This window comes from Furipterus horrens, unplaced genomic scaffold, assembly GCF_987537825.1.
Source record: "Furipterus horrens unplaced genomic scaffold, mFurHor1.1.pri manual_scaffold_5, whole genome shotgun sequence".
Taxonomy (NCBI): Eukaryota; Metazoa; Chordata; class Mammalia; order Chiroptera; family Furipteridae; genus Furipterus; species Furipterus horrens.
Genome location: NW_028327175.1, coordinates 126,004,177 through 126,022,253, shown reverse-complemented (window position 1 = coordinate 126,022,253; position 18,077 = coordinate 126,004,177). Strand labels below are relative to the sequence as shown.

The 18,077-nt window shown below is 35.4% G+C and overlaps 1 protein-coding gene across 1 annotated transcript in view; it reads left to right on the top strand.

Annotated features, from left to right (window-relative positions):
- TNRC6A (trinucleotide repeat containing adaptor 6A) overlaps positions 1–18,077 on the top strand; it is a 106,865-nt gene that overhangs the window by 33,929 nt on the left and 54,859 nt on the right. The window contains exon 5 of the mRNA XM_090279391.1: positions 3,026–3,047. Within this exon, the coding sequence (XP_090135517.1) occupies positions 3,026–3,047 (22 nt within the window). The remainder of the gene's footprint in view (positions 1–3,025; positions 3,048–18,077) is intronic.

The following is an 18,077-nucleotide window of genomic DNA, read 5'->3' as shown; positions in this document are numbered from 1 at the left end:
GAAGTGAGTTCGAGTCAGGTTATTTGCAAATATGAGAAAGGACTGAGCCAAAGCATAGGCAAGGTGGGTCTTATAGCAGCAATAGCTACTGATTATTTTTTCAATGTTCTTTGTTTGCCAGACACTGTATATGAGTTAAACCATTTTACCCTCACTACCACACTAGGTAGGTGTTTTTGTTCTTGCCGTATAGACGAGGAGACCAACCTTTAGAGAAGTTAACTGATTTTGACCAAGGTTACACAGTATAAGTGGTGGAGTCAGGATTCAAAACCAGGCTCTGACTTCTTAACCACAAGTGTGCTTAGGGAGGGAGGAGCTGGGACATTTGAATAGAGGTGTATATTTTTCCACAAAAGATGCTTTTATATTTTACTTGAGCCTCATGATAGCCCTGAAAGGTATGCAGTACAGATTTTTTTTCTTACATTGAAGAATTAGGAAACGGAGACCCAGAAAGTTTAAATGACAAGGTCATTTAAAAGCAAAAAAAGAAACAGTTGAAGTTAATTTTAATGTACCCTATGTAACCCAATATGTAACCAAAACATTAGTATTTTAACATTAATCAGTATAAAATATTGATATTTCCCTTTTTTTTAAACACTAAATAATAGAAACCTGCTATGCATTTTATAGGTATCAATTTGGACTAGCTGTTTTTCAGCGGTCAGTAGCCACATAAAATAGTGGCTACCATTTTGAACAGCGCAAACACTCTTAAATAGTTTGAGTAATATACTAGGTCCTGAACCAACCCACGAAAACCTATTTTAATGAAATGGAATTCTTATCAGTTCTGTTTCGCTTAGTCAGGAGCTCCTGGATTCTGTTACATTTATTCACTATATTAATCAGTGTTCTGATGGGCATACACCTTCAGGTGTCTCTTTGGTGCCATTCTCCATAGATGGCAGCAAACTGGATGAGATTAATCATTATCCTAAAGCAACATGAAGTTTTTTCAAAGAAGTTGCAGAACAGGAATTTAGTAATGTAGTCATGGAAGTAAACTGTGGAAGAGACAGTAGAGTTAAAAAAAACTTTTCAACTTGTAAAATGGTTTTTATGCTAACATTTTGGCTTCAGAAAATTATGTATGTTATTGTTTAATATGACATTTCTAATACTTAAAAGTATTCATATGAGGGGGGACCCAAAAAACCCAGTATCTATTTATAAAATATCATGTGTTTATTTTTGCATGTTTAAACTGAAGTCACCTTCAAAGAGCTCTCCATTTGATGCAACATACCTATTCAGATGTTTTTTTTCCACTGCTTCAAACAGTTTTTGAACTCTTCGATTTTTATGCCTTTTAGTGCTTCTGCCATTTTGTTGTTGTTGTTGTTGTTGTTGTTGTTGTTGTTGTTTGTTTCACCTCTTCCACATCAGCAAAACGTTTCCCTTTGAAGACTTTTTTCATTTGTGGGGGGGAACAAAAAATAGCTTGGAGCAAGATCAGACAAATAGGGAGGATGGGGCATGGCAGTCATGCCAGGTTTTTTGTTCGTTTTTGGTTTTTTTGGTTTAAAAACTGTTGAACACAGTGCAGTGCAGTGTGGGCAAGTGTGTTTGTAAAACGCCCATCATGAAATGGGTAAACACGTTGAAAGAGTCTTCAAAAAAATTCACTGAAGCCAAACACAGCCTTTCACAACAACATCGGTTGGTAATGCACAGATGAGTTCCCAGAATACTAACCTAGTCGGGGAAGCCTATGCTATAAGGGGCTTGCCCTCCAGAAGATAATTCTGGGTTTTTTTGGGGGGTGGGGCAGTGTTCCTCCTTGTATACTGGGTTCTCTCTAATAAGATTGTTTTACTGCTATTAGATTTTTAAAACAGTTTCTCCAAAAATAAATTAAGTGTTCAAGCTAGTTGACTGGTCTTTTGCCATTGTCCTTCCATCAGTTTTTTAAAAACACTTGCCACATAAGATAAAAGATGGTCCTCCACTATTTGACATTTCACTAGTGCTCTAAAAGTTGGTAAGCACTTCAGTGCCTGGACTGACCCTGGCTCTTCAGGGAACAATTGTTTGGTGTGCCTTCAATATTAGGGTAATTGCCATATAGCTATATAATGATATAATTAAAAATTAGTATTTTCACTAACAATTTTGTGTGACTAAGCAAAGTGAATTATCAAACCTCATGCCAGGCAGTAAAGAAATGTTTTATCTTTATTTAGAAACAATTCCTGGTTATCACATACAATTATCCAATCTTCCCTCAACTCCCTGCCAATCCTTGTATCTATAGAACTCCCATACCATTGGTCTTAATCAGAAAGTTGATTTTTGCTGTGGCCTCTGTCTATAATCAGTCTCTCTTTTTGAGGTCCCGTGAGGTAGTTCCTAAGCCCCTCTCCCTGTTGTGTCACAGACAGTGGAAGGTAGGGACAGACATGGAAAGGAGGGTTCATGTCCATGTGAGTTTACCTTCCGAACATGGTAATTTTAATGACTTGTCGGATGTATCAGAAGTGTCATTTGTTTTGATAAGTTTTCCAATCAAAAATATTTTAAAGTTAACTGTGTTTAACTGTATTAGCAGCCTAATTATTACTAGTTTGGCTAAAGTGGTTATCTTGCGCTTTTCTTCCTGAAAACTTTTTTATCATTTGAAACAGAACTTTTTGAAGCCATTTAAACATGTGCAAAACTCATTAGATCCAATAATGAAAAGGTGACAATTACATACAAATCATTTAAAAACTAAATGATGAGAAAAGTGCAGTCCCATTTTTTTGTTGTACATCTCCATACAATGTCTTCTCTGCATTTTGTCTACGGGAGCATTTAAAAAAAGTTTTATTACTAAATATTGTATCAGGGACACTTGAGCATATCTATGGGAAAAGCATTCTCTCTTTGCATAACTTTTCCTTTGTAGTTCATCTAAATGACAAATTCCTTATTTAATAAAAGTGTATGTTTTATATAATAGTAATCTATGAGCATTTTATCAGAACAACTCATTTCTTTCAGTTTCATATTTACATTGTTTTTTGTTTGTTTTTAGGCCACTGAACAAAAAATCAAAGGTACGTTATTTAAAGCTATTTTTTATTCTTTTTTTTTTTTTTTTCATTAAAGCAAGGTTGTTGATATGTATTTTTATTCACCTCTAGGGTGGGAGAGAAGGAGAATGAAAGACTCAGGGGTGGGGAGACTTCTTCAGTGACACTACATTGGAGTCATTCTTTGGAGTTCATGCTCTTATTATGGTGGATATTACGCTTTTAGAATATACTGCCTCATGACCTCTTTTACAATGGTCTCTGAAGATGAACACCACTTCTTAACAAACTCCTTTGATTTAAGTGTGAGCATAGGTGCGATTCCTACAGTCCTCCATTAAAAGTCTTACCTGGGGCTACCTCCAGGACTCACCCTGTTCCTTGATTTAATCCTTGTTCTCTGTATTCTATTGTCCCCCACTCCTTCCTTTAGGCAGACAGTGACATCCACTCTTTATTATCACTGAAGATAGTAGATTGCTAACCGTTTGGTCATTGCACCAGGTTGAACAGCTCCCAGTACATAGCAAGCAAAAGACTTCAGGGAGATAAGGTAGGAGGAACTGAATTCCTCTCAGATACTAAATCAGGAATTATTTACTCTTTCAGGAATTAACTACCTGGTAATGAAATGTATAGGGCTCTCAGATGCTGAACTCTTTAGACCTAAAGATTCTGAATTTTTATTTTGAGCTGTATCAAAAGTACAGTCTTTGCATTTGGTTGATATACACAGTCAGTAGTGCCTGTTTTAACTTGAGGTAAGCATTGGTGAAGGTAACAATTGTATAAGAGTGAACAAGAACAGTTGTAGATTATGCTTTACTGGAGAAAATAGCAATAGAAGGACATGCTCAAACACAGTATAATATGTGATTTGATTAAAGTAAAAATGCCTACATTGTCCTAGAGACTAGCGAGGTGATATTAGCTTAACACAGGGAGTTAAGGAAGTCCTCTTGAGGAAAACCTTGAGATTATGAATCTTAAATAATGAAATAGTCCAAAAAGAGAAAAGAAATGTCGGAGGGATCAGCATGGTGAAGGCACAGAGATAAGAAATAATGTGATGTTACATGTAGTGTTGGAATTTCTAGAACAATAAATACTCATTGATAACTGGACAGGTGGAAGGGTTTCTCTGAAGAGATAGGTAGGGGTCACGTAAAAGAAGGCCTCATATCCTGCACGTACCAAGGAAATGGGACTTTTATTTTAGAGGCAATTAGTAGCCACTGAAGAGTATAAGTAGAGGAGTGATATGGTTTGGTTTTTTGTTCTTTTTTTAAAGCTCTCAGTCACTGCATATAGAAAGTGTTGGCTGAAAGACAGAGCTGAGAAAAGCGAGGTACTCTGAGCAGAGGAGGCAGATGGACAAGAAGATGAAATATTTAAGAGTGACTATAGGGGTGTTGGGAGAAATGACAGAATATTATAGGCCTGGAAGTAGGCAGACTGGAGGGCTTATGCTGGCTAGAGAGTGGAAAGCCAGCAAAGGTTTCTGCATTTAGAGGTCATGGTTATAAGCTGCACTTTAGGAACATTTCTTTGTCAGTAGTGTCCAGTGTCACCAACAGAGGCAGTATCAGAGAGGGTAATGAAGATTTGAGCCGAGTATACAAAAGTTGCTTCAAAATGCGTTATGTTGTTTTGCCAGCTCTTTTACTCACTTCATTCTTACTTTGGTGGCAGCTCCCTTCATAATTGGTCATGTTTGTTCCGATTCATGAAAGCATATTACTTAACATTTGTGCTGTATGTAATATCTATGTGGTGCGCTTGTGGTTTGGGTTCACAGGAATTAGAGATTACCAACTGGTGGCTCATGGGACAGGTTTGGCCCATAGTTGACTGTGTTTACTAAACTCTGTATTTTGGAATAATTTATGATTTACAGAAAAGTTGAAAAAAATACTACAGTTTCTTATATATACCTCACCCAGTTTTTCCATTATTAACATCTTACACATTTCTGTGGTACATTTGTCAAAACTAAGACGCCAACAATGATACAAACTGAACTCCAGACAGTATTTAGATTTCACCATCTCTTCCATTAATGTCTTTCTGTTCTAGGATCCATTGCAAGATACATGATGGTGCATTTAGTTGTCATATCTCCCCAGTCTCCTCTGGTCTCTACACTGTGTTTTTATTATTATTATCCTTAAAATTTTTTATTTCCAGCATTTAAAAATCAGGAGAACCTGCCTAATCCAAAATTGCAGTTTGTCTTGAAGCTTGTACTGTTAACATCTTTTTTTTTTTTTTTTTTGGTCTTTCTGTATTAGCATATAAAGCCCAAGTTTAGGCACATGTGGTTATAGAGTCCTTGAAATGTGACTGAGTAGCAGAATTTTAGTTTTATTGGACCACATAGCTCTTAGAATCTTCTTGATTATTGAGTCAGGATTTTAATGCTCAAATTGAGCATAACTACTTAGGCTGCAGCAACCCTGTGGAATTGTGTTAATGAGCTCTTTCTAAGGCTGCTCCTATTTCTGTTTAAGTAACACCCACTAATGCTGCTGCTCAGTGGTACAACTGTTTATATGAAAGACTGGATTTTTGTAAAATATCATAAATTAAATTCTTGATCAGCTTTCTTATATGCACATGATTAAATGTTGACTTCTTGTTGCAGTGGATACATGATTCATCTGATAAAAATGTGGTCTACTATAATGAGTGGCAATGAAATTTTTAAAAGTTTTATTCTTACCTTGTGACTTGAACTATGAAATACTGTAACGAGCATGAATGGTTTAATGTTTGAATATTTGAAATATTTTCTTAAAAATATGTATTTCTTTGAAACAGCAGGGGAGTGAAATGCTGAAAAATATACTATGAGGTTTAGGAATAGATGGATAAATGTTAAGGCAGAGAAGGAGTTAATGTCCCCTCTTTAGAATATCCTTGGAAACCTGGTTAAGAATACAGGTCATTTTTTAAAAAACAGCTTTTTAGCTCTGACACTGGCTTGTTTTGGAAGCATGCTGATTGCACAGTCCTTTTAAAAGATTATGCACTGATAGTTTTTGACAGGTAATATTTATTTTTGTCTGTATTTATGTATCTATCTTTTTATCATCCCAGTACTTTCTTCAGGTGACTTCATAGACAAGTTATATTCCAGAGACTAACAAACTCCAGAGCTCCTGTAGGAGAGGGGAGCCAGGGGTGGAAGCAGGAATAGAGAAAAACATTTTTTTGTTTTCTGGTGGTCACATGAGAAAGCATAGTTTATTACTACTGTTCTCATTCTGGATTAAAAACTCAGGGGAGGAACCATGGCAGCTCTTGAGATGTTATGCAGTTGATATTCAAGAACTAAAGTGCAAGTGGGGCTTTATCAGTGTGTACAAGCATAATATAAGTCTGCATGTAATCCCTTCAGCAGCCCTCTGAAAGTAGGTAGTATCACCATTTATTGGTCAAGTCAAGGCCAAGAAAAAATTAAGTAACTAACTCACTGGGCTCTACTATTTCCTTTTCTTTGAAAACAGCTCTGTAGTTTTGTGCAAGTTAAAATAGGAAGGTTATACCACTGCCCATGTTTTAATAATATTCAATGAATGAACTAAACCTAGTGTCTTTTTAAAATATTTCAGAAAAATCTTAGATTTTATAGTATTTTTCTTCTGATTGAGCACAAATAAATAAAATTGTATCACCAGCATAATTTTATGAGCCAGGGAGGATTTGACAACTTTGCCATGTGTGAAGTGGTTGGCTTTTCAGGAATCATTAGAGAAAGCTTTTAAATTGTTTCTTATATCTTTGAGTATTGATGAAAAAGAATAGGAGTTTTGAGGACCAAGCAAAAAGCTGATTCTAAAAGCTTTCGCCATGCCTCACACCTCTCTAAAAATTGATACTGTATAGAGCAGAAAAACTTGACTGCTCATTAAATGTGAATGAAATCCCTTGCTCCAGCTGTTTAAGGAAGATGTAGAGACTTTTGACAAAAAAAGTCACATAGTCTCAGTTTCATGCGTTCTTCAGAAAGATATGAAAGCCACCTTCTACCCAGGACGGTGTGGTTCAGTTGGTTGGAGTGGTGACCCATAACCAAAGGATTGAGGGTTTGATCCCTGGTCAGGGCACATGCCTAGATTGCAAGTTCATTCCCTGGTTCAGGTATGGGTGAGTATGATCGCTGGTCCGGGTGCATATGGGAGGCAACCAATTGATGCTTCTCTCTCACATCAATGTTTCTCTCCTTTCCTCTCTCTCTGAAAGCAATGAAAAAGTGTCCTTTGGTGAGGATTAAAAAAAATAGAAAGCACCTTCTGATGGGCTTGGGCAGTAATCCCTTTCTAAATGTTTATTGACGGATAAATTTGATAAAGTATAGGACACAGGTTAAGTCTTAGAATACTACTGAGATGACTCAGTTGGAGTTCAAGGAAGAAAAGTGTTTTATTTACCCTGTCTTATTAATAAAAATTGTATTTCTTACTTTTTCTTTTAATAGTCACTGCCAGTATCAGCTATTTTTTACAATTTCATGAGGTTGTCTTGGGAAACAAAGAATAATGAAAAATAATTGTGTAGTAATAGATCATCCCAAACGTAGGATCAAGAAAGTACCATTGTTTTCTTCATTCAACATTTATGAAGTATTTATTGTGTTCTGACCCTGTTTCATACACTCTTGTGCGTGAACAGAACAAATCCAAGTCCTTGTCCCCACTGCCCTTCTATTCTCACCTTTGTCTTTGTTTAGTAAAGGTAAATATATGTACCTGTGATCTCAGCTTACCACTTCATTTTCTCTGTAAAGTCTTAAGTTTCTTAATCAGAAAGCCTCCTGTAGTAAGGAAATTCAGGAACTTCAGTGGCTTGACAAGGGATTACTGTACTACATAGATTTTCAGAGGAGATAATTGAGGCCCAGATTGGTTGTTACTGGGAGAACATTGCCTAACCTTGTTCACATGATGGCATGTGTAGTAAATAGTGTTTGTGAGGCTGTTTGGTTATGAAAAATAGTTTTAAATTATTGTTTAAAACCTAATTTAGGGATTAAAGAGCTCACAGTTGTTGGAGGCTTGTGGTAGCATACTGGGGCTGTGTCCTGAACACTGAGAGTACCTTGGCTGCAGTAGGTCTTCACTTTCAAAGCAAACAAGTCAGGAATCTTCTAGTTTAAATACTGGATTAGCAAGAATAGCTTTATCAGTTATAACTAGGTGAGAGAAAGCTCAAAATTAGGGAAAAAACACTGTATATGTTATAATTTGCACTTTCATTCATTTAGTTTTAATAAGAATAGTAGTTGTGCCTCAGAATGCATCCTGAGAGCTGTTAGTCAGTGCTGTATCCTTAGCACAAATGTACTTATTAAAACAGTACAGTAGTCCCCTCTTATCTGCAGGGGGTTTTTCCAAGACACCCAGTAGATGCCTGAAACCACAGATAGTACCGAACCCTATATATGAGGCCTGTTTAGAAGGTATCCAGCCATGTAATATGAAAAATAGAGACTTTTTTTGAAGAAGATGCAAGAAACATTATACATAGGACTATGATGCCTCAGTCCCCTTCAAAGTAGTCACCTTGGGACCTCACAGAGTTCTCAGTTGCCATCAGCTGCCCCCTCATATTTTCCTGCATCTCACCTATGGTCTGAAATCTCTTCTCTTTCAAAGGTGATTTTTGTTTGGGAAAAGCCAGAAGTCGTAGGGTACCAAATCTGGGCTGTAGCGAGGCTGAGTCACCTGGGTGATTTGATGTTTCTCAAAAAAACTTGACCTGAGACATGATACATGCACAGGCGTCTTGTCATAAAGCTACCAATTACCAGTTGCTCGTAGCTGCGGCCTTCTGAATCATCCAGATAGTTTCCACTGAGGAATGTTAAAGCTTAACGCAATATTTGATGTAGATTCATTGCTCTACTCGCTCACTCATTTTGAATGCAACAGCCACATGGTATACATGCTCACTCAATGGCCTCTAGAACCCTCACTGACCAGTACAGTGAAATCGTCATTGTTCATGCATGCGCAATCCAGTCCACTCTCCTTGGCTGTCAGATTCCATCGATGTGCAAACCATTCTTGTTACACTAACAATGGCCAGACCTCATATACTATGTTTGTTCCTATACATATGTATCTATGATAAAGTTTAATTTATAAATTACACACAGTAAAAGATTAACAACAACAATAAAATAGAACAGTTGTAACAATATACTGTAATAAAAGTTAGGTGAAAGGTAGTTTCTCTTTAAGTATCTTATTTCACTGTACTCATACTTGTAATGAAGTGAGATGATACAATACCTGCATGATGAGAAGAAATGAGGTACTGTACTCAGAACAACATGCAATTTAAAACTTACTTATTTTTTTTAATTTCCCATTTAATGTTATTAGAACCGTGGTTGATTGCAGGTAACTGAAATCATGGAAAACAAAACTACAGATAAGTTGGAGCGCTAGAGGGGTACTGCTGTACTTAAAGGCAGATTTGGCCAGAAGCAAAAAGCATTGAATTATCTACTAAAGATAACGCTGGAATTTTAGCACAAACTCAGCATAGTAGTTAAAAGTCCAGGCTTCTGAGTCAGATAGACTCGAATTTTATTGCCTTTGTAGTTCTTATTTTCTATGACTTGGGCAAGTTCCTTAACCTCTAAGCCTTACTTTGACTTTGTTAAAGGAAGATAATCCAGGCTATTAATGTTGTGGGAATGAAATAACGTAGAACATAAATCACAGGATCCAGAGGGTAGTAGTTGCTAAGTATGTAATAGATCTAATCTTATAGATACTAAGTGACTTTGTATCAAAGTGATTGAGCCATATAATTAGCCCCTATTCTTGGAGAGTTTAAATTTGCTTTTTCAAGTAAGATGAAACTTAATTTATACAAGAAGGAACGTTGGGTTGATGGTCAGATTTGATGTTACATTTCACTTCTGCCATTTACTAGATGTTTGATCATGAGTAGCCTTTTGAGCTTTAGCTTTCTCATCTGTAAAATGGAAATATTTCAAATTTATAGAATCATGATATGAGGATAAAGAGTTATTAGTTATATTGTCTGGCATCCAGCTAATATTTCATACATTTTAATTTCTACCATTGATTTGCAGTATCCTAGCAGCCTTTCAGCCCCTTGAAACAACATACCAGCAGTTTTCCCAGTTATTTCAGTTTCTCTTCACCCAGACAGTGACTTGCTTTTTCCTCACATTAAAGCAGAGCCCATTCTAGCATGGGTGAATCACAGTTGCAGTGTCTCTGTCATAGTACAAGAAGTATGTCTTACAACACAAGAATAGGATATATCATCTTTATGAATTTGGTAGGCCAAAAGTGGTGTCCTGTTGCTTTGATATTTAGTTTATTTATTGGTAAAATGAAATATTACGTATTTAATTATTTATACCTTTTTTCTTTTTTGAATTACCCATTCTTGCTCTTTACCCATTTATGTCTTGGGCCTGGAGTTTTTATTATCAATTTATGTGAGTTTCTTGTATAAGACGCTCGTTAACGTTCCATCTGATGTGTTTGATGCAAATATTTTCAACACTATGGACTATATTATATGTTGGAAGTTGTTCTGAGGATGAAATACAAGGTAGAAATATCTAACTTTTGCCCAATATGAGACACCATAAGGAATGCATACACAGAAAATGCAATGTATGTTCAGAAGAAGTAAAGCAGAATTATATGTTATAGTCTTAGCTTGAACTCCAGTCCTGAACTCTAGTGATTCTGTTGAATGCTTCCCTGTGTTAGGCTTGGCAGCCTTAACCAAAACTGTCCCTCATTTCCTTTAGTTAGGGAAAACAGTTGGGCAGTGAAAGGGAGAGAATGCATCTCTTTAACTTGTTCCAAAGAACAAATATTTTTCAGTTTTCCTTTTACTTTGAAGTAAACACACACACTGCCCTTAAAAAAATACACACACACACACACACACACACACACACACTCTGCATAATTTTATTTGGTCAAACTTAATTTTTTCTTTTTGATTTTTTGACTCTTAGCTAAAAAAAAAAAAACCTACCATTTTTCCAGATATAGAAAAAAAAAATTTTGCCTTTTTTTTAAAACTTAAAAATTTCAGCATTTTATAGTATTATTTGATTTATCTAAACTTTATTTTTAAATATTTGAGGCTTTTTCTACTTAAAACATCAATTAACCATCTGTAATTGTTAAATAATTTGTATCTTTAGTGATTTATGACAGTTCCTTTATTGTATAACTTTTTGACCCTTCTTAAAATCTTTTTTTTTATTTTTTTTTTAAATTTCAATGTGTTTGGGACTTTTTTCTTGTTCTCACACTTTTGTTGATTGTTAGGTCTTATCAGAAGCTCTCTACATGATGCTACAGAATCTACTAGAAGAGTTTTCCAGACTTACTCAGACATGAGAACCACGTGGTACAGTTGTTTTAAAAAATACAGATTCTGATTTAATAAATCTGTGAGGCTGTAGAATCTGTTTTGTTAACAAGTGCCCCATAGAGCAGTTCTTATTAAAGAAATTTGGGGTTTGTTTCTAGAATTGTAAGTTATGAAAGAGAGACTTAAGGGCAGTCTGCCTTTTTTTTTTCTTTTTCTTTTAAAGCATGTGCCTCTGCCTGAAAATATATCTTTCATTAGTCCACATTTCTGAATCTCACCTGTTTGAACAAGATTTGATGGGTAGGTTAACTGCATTGTGAATATTGTTCAGCATCCTCCAGCTCTTAAAGAAGTTCTGTACTTTAGAACAGAAATTCCTTACTCAGATATTTTGCTGGAAGCAGAATTTGTTAATTGGTTTCATACTGAATTTCATTAATGTAGCTCAGGGAAATAACTTACTCAATGATGTAAACCTAGAGGGTAATAGTGAAATAAATCAGCCGTTTCTCTGTGTTAGGAATTTCAGGTGGAGATGTTTGCATAGGAGAGAGAACATTTCTCTAGAATTGTGAAGTGGATTAAAATTAAATTCAACTTAATGCTTATTTTAAATTTGATACCTAATTGTGAACTGATTATTTGTGATATCTTGCTGTTTTGTGTTTTTCCTTAGGAACTTTCAACAGAAATGTTAAGATTTGCTTTTACATGTATAAAATAGAAATACAGTCATTTCTCACTGTCCTCGGGGATCCCCTCAGATACTAAAATTCATGGATGCTCAAGTCTCTTAGATAAAATGGTATAGTGTGTGCATATAATCTACACACATCCTTCCCTGTACTTTATTTTTTATTTTTCCACATAAAGGTTTTTAGTTTATTGAGCCTCTCATGAAAAATCTGCACAGTCATGGTAGATAAAGTCACTGAAAAATCTTTATTCCATTTTTTGCCAGCACTAGCATGGCCCTTGCAATTCCCCTGACTTTTTCATTCTGTTCTTTTGTTTCTTTCACTATTTTCCTAAGGTGTTTTTCTTCTCATATTGGCCATGTTTTAGTTCTTCTTTGTATCGTCTGACCACCCCAAAATTGGTTCTGATTCCAAATACGAAGATGACATCTGGTGTGATCTTGGACATTTTACTAGTTTTCCCCAAATTTCTGTCTTAGGTATTAAAGCGTACCCATGAAGGCTGTTGTTGACTGTGTCTTTCAGCTGAAGTAGTTGGTTGGTCATGAACTTCCTGGTCTGGATAGTGACTGTATCATTGATGATGGCAGCCAATCCTCAAGTAGCCAGGGAGGAAAAAAGCCCTCCTGTAGGCTTTAAATCATGTCTAGATAGCTTGTAGTACCTAATACAATGTAAGTGCTATGTAAATAGTTGTTTTACTCTATTGTTTAGGGAATAGTGACAAGGAAAATGTTCAGTACAGACACAGCCATCATAGACTTAACTAATTGTTAATGTTCTTAACACATCAGCAGCATAATTTGGGCCGACTTTACAGTTTGTTATATTTCTTATTAGTTTTGAAGTTTTTCTTTTTTGTTTTTTTTAAGTTTTCAAACAGCCATTTAGTTCAATCTACTTGCCAAGGATTAGCAGAAGTTAATGGATTGGCAAGCATTTTGGTATTTTTCAGGTTGACTAGTAGCACTTAAAACTACAACCATTTATCCACAATGAAAATTCTACAGCTACATCTGTATCAATTTGAAAGCCAGACTTTCCCCTCGGTGCCCTTCAGCATTCTAGAAATCATTGATATTAGTACAGGACGGGGAATGAATAGTATACAGAGGAAGTACAGTATATTATAAATCATCCAGTATGCTATTGATGGGTAAGAAGAGGATTTTTGTAGTAGTATAATGTTTGGCCCCATTTAAAATAAAGTTTGTTTACAAGCTAATTTTAATCGAATAGAACTGCTCTTTGCATTGTTCAACCAGTTGGCTTCCTTCTGCTCCTACCCGCCTTAAAATATACAGACGGAATTCAGGTTATTGGGCCCCAGATACCAGCAGGTTGGCAAGCAGTACCTCATAGCAATAAAATGACCCTGCCTTTTCTCCATTGTCTATAATGAAAGCCATAGAGTGGAAAAGCAGCAAAAGTTGGAAACACCTTTCTTTGAAATTTCTTGGTGTAGAGAATTTTCTGATGTACTTTTAAGTTTTCATCAGGTTTTTGCCTTTTAAAAATCTGTGTCCCAATGTGATAATACTGCTGCTGCTCCTCAGGAAAGCTGGAAAAATTGACTTCACCCATACTTGCTCTTCTTCTGATCCTGAGGTAGATTCTTTAAAGGGAATATTATGGAAAGCTACCTTATTTTAGCACAGCAGCTAGAATAATTGATTTGAGAGTTTAGGCTTAAAGAGGTTATAAGTACATTTTAGAAATACTAACAGCAGAGAAAAAAGAAATATATGGATATTGCCTGATTAACAGTTAACATTTAAATATACTTGTTTGTTACATGTTAACTTTTCTTCCAAGTTATTTTATTTTTTTGGTGGCTTTTAAGAGCATAAAATAATTCCCAATAATAAAGACTTTAAAGACTATATATAGATGATACTTGCTTTTAAGAATAGCATTTGAACAATTATAAGGACTTTTGTAAACATTGAGCATTTGGTGTTTAACCTAATTACATGACAGTGTAGAAATTTTGCCTTTATCTTGTTGATTATGCCTAATCTCATTTGTTTGAGATAAGAACCAAGGAAGGGCTTGGGGTATGAAGGCCTGGTGATTGATGTTTTGGGGGGACTTTGCAAGGAATCTGAGGTGACTAATGACTGTTTCATATTTTAACTCTTTGTTTCTATTAATCTTACAGGCAAAGAGAAGTTCATTTCCTTAATATTTCCTGAAATAAATTTATTAAAATGGCATTATTAAAAATCTTTAAAGATTTAGAAAAATATTAATTTAAAATAATTTTAATCATTGAGTAAGAATAAATAATTTACTTTTATAAATTTAGAACTTGTTATACTTAGAACTTTGGATATTAAATAACTCTTACTTGAACATAGACAATTGCTGTGTATTTTTTTAATTAATAGACTTTTTTAGAACAGTTTTAGGTTTACAGAATGATAAAATGTTTTTACATAAGAATGTCATCAGAAATGCATAAAGGTAGCAAAAATTAGCAAAATTAATAATTTAATTGTAATATTGATTCTTTCACTGTTTCACAAATTGTGGAGTCTGATTTGGAGCAAATTTAGGAAAATGTTGGTTTAAATTCTTTGAGTAATGTTTTCATTCTTAAAAATTAAAAAGTTTATTTCTGGGTCAATTCAAATTTTGCTCATCTCCTTTAAACTCTACGGAAGACAAGTTAAGTCACAGTATGGCAAGAAAAATGTAAAAAAGATTTTACTGGATCTTTGTATATTTTATACTAGCTGAATGAAATTCTTGCAAAATATTTGGTATTATAGACAGTACAGTGTTGTGGCTATTCAAGGTATCTCTCTACATTAATAATCACACTGACTAAACTTGTTTTCTTCTGACTATCTTATTTTAGAGCAGAGATTCGTTATTCAACTGCATATTAATAACCTACCATTATTGCCTTACCCTTTCTACTTCTCCTAACATCTTTCTGCCTCTCATTTACTGGTTCTTAATTATTCTGTGTCTTGAATGTCAGTGTTCTGCAATGTTTCATCCTCAGTATCATTCTGTATTCTTTGGATTCAGTCACCTCATATATTCATACCTTTTTCATTCATCCTATAGTTCTGCAGCATTTGCTGTGTTTAGGGTTTGAAATGCCTGCGATAAAGAGGTAAAATAAGAAACCAGCGCTTAGGAGCTAGGAACACGTGCAGTTTAAGAGATGCATAACTGCTAGGATTATACCTGAAGAATCCTGAAACCTCAATTCAAAAGAACCTATGCACCCCAATGTTCATAGCAGCACTGTTTACAATAGCCAAGTGCTGGAAACAACCCAAGTGCCCATCTGTACATGAGTGGATCAAAAAACTGTGGTACATTTACACAACGGAATACTATGCAGCAGAAAGAAAGAAGGAACTATGCCATTTGCGACAACATGGATGGAACTAGAGAGAATTATGCTTAGCGAAATAAGCCAGGCAAAGAAAGAAAAATACCATATGCTATCACCCAATACAGGAAACTAATGAACAGCACAAACAAATGAACAAAATTGAACAAGGAACAGAGTAACAGTTATCACAGGGGAGGGGGAAGGGAGGGAATGGGGTAAGTAGGGAAAGGGTTTAGCAAAGGAACTAGTATAAATAACCCATGAACATGGACTGTGGGAGAAGGGGTGGGCTGGGTGGGGGGTTAGCAATGAGGGAAAAAAGTGGGACAATTGTAATAGAAAAACAATAAAAATAAAATAAGTTTTATGGGAATCAAGCATAAAATGCTTCTAAGATTAGCTGAATCTGGAAGGTGAGTGATTAGTTGTTTCCTAGGAAAGCTGGACAGTAAGATTTGCAAGAAAGGTATCAAGGCATTTTAGGCAAAAGAAATACTATGAAAGGAGCATGATAACCTGTTAAGAGAATTGCAGGTGTTTGGTGTAGAGGAGCAGGAAATGTAGTAATGGGTGTAGCAGGATATGAATCTGGAAAAGTGGTAAATAGCAGTCATGCTAGGGACTTTAGATTAATTCTAAAAGCACTTTTAATGATATAGATAACTTGGGGCTGAGAGATGGTAGATATGAGGAGAAGTGAAAGTGTGTGGAGGGAGGGAGAGATCAAGCCTTGAGCCAGGGAGACAAGTTAGGCTTTTGTAAGAGTAAATTGTTTCAGCCCTAAATCACAGCAGTGCCATTGGAGATAGAAGCATGCATTTGGATTCTCTCAAGGAGTTACCTACTGCACCTGTTGACGGACTAGATCTAGTGGGATAGAGAGAACTGGAGGAAGATATCCCTGCTTGAATAACGAGATAGATAGTGAGGCTGTTAACTGAAATAAATAACTTCTCATTTTCACCAATAACTTGATTGATTTGGATGTTTTGAGTATGTCAGCTGTCTCCAGCCATTGGATAAGACAGCCCCACAGCAAAGAATTAGTTGGCCAAAATGTCAATAGTACCAAGAAACTTCACAAACCACTTTTGACACATGTGATCAGTCACAGCACCTTCTCCATACACTGCACAAATCTTTGTGTTTCAGTTGCGTTTTTACCTTGCTTGAAATAATAAAGCATAATGCGCCAAAAATGTTGCATATCTTCCATCTTCAGTATTAAAATGGCTGCACAAAAATTCACCAATTTTGGTAAATTTTTTAAAAATGCATGCTGATATGACAGCTGTCACAATACATTCTTAACAAAATTGTTTCAAGTGAAGTTCAAGACAACTAAGCACTAGTAGAGCTGTGGTACAGAGAAAAACATAACGGACTCTTTTGGCCAACCGAATAACTTCTTTTCCACCTTAATGCTGACTCCTAAACCCATACTTTTAGTTCAGATTTTTACTGAACTCTAGAACTGTCTATTCGGTTGTATTCTACACAAGGATATCCTTTAACATGGTTTTCAGTTTATCTGAGACCTCCTAAGAGGCTGCTTGAAACCTCTCCTGAGACTGACAAGGTCAAAATTATTTTCATATGAGAAAAACTATTCTGTTCATTCTAATCTCTCATCAGTATATAGTGGAGTATTCTAGAGGTTACATGATACGGATATCAATAAATTGGATTCAGAAGGAAATGTGGAAATCCACCTGCCTTTTGTTAAGCTAGATATTAAAGAGATTGTAAAAATACAACCCTAGCCAGGTGGGTCAGTTAGTTGAATTGTCTTCCCGTACACCAAAAAGGTTGCAGGTTTGATTCCTGGTCAGGCAGGGCACATACTTCAATTGTGGGTTCAATCCCTGGTTGGAGTGCCTATGGGAGGCAACCAATCAATCAATGTTTCTTTCTCACATCAATGTTTCTCTTTCCCTTCCTCACTCTCTAAAATCAATAAACATATCCTCAAGTGAGGATTTAAAAAGAGATTGCAAAATGTAAAACAGTGCAAGCTTCTCACTAACATTTTGTTTTGGGAAAGTTATTTTTTAATGTATTTATTTTAATATGTAAAGGGTTTATTTTTAACACATCGTGTACAGGTGGCAAGAATTCTCATTTCTAAAAGGCATTTAAATACCCTGGTACGCAGTGTGTTAAATGAATTAATTATTATTTTAAAGTGTTTAAGTTTCTGGTATGGTAAATATTTATAGATGTAAGCCACATAAAAGATCTTTAGTGTTCTCAGTAACTTTTAGAAGTGTAAAAGGGTCTTTTGAGACCAAAAAATTTGAGAATTGCTGTCCTACTGTAAAAACAAACCTAACATATTAAAAACTAAACTCGTTCTCTCTCAATACTTCCCAGACTTAATTTTTGTGTTCTATTTTATATTTTGGTAAATAGTACCACTGTCTGTGCAGATTTTAGGCCAGCTGCTTGGGGGTCATCCATATTTCCCCTTCTTTTCTTAACCTAAATAGTAATAGTAATCACTGACATTCATTGAGTGCTTTGTATTGATTATCTTGTTAAAGCCTCACAACGACCCTATCATGGTAGGTATTAATCCTCCCCATCCCCAGTTATACAGGTAGGAAGTAGAGATAC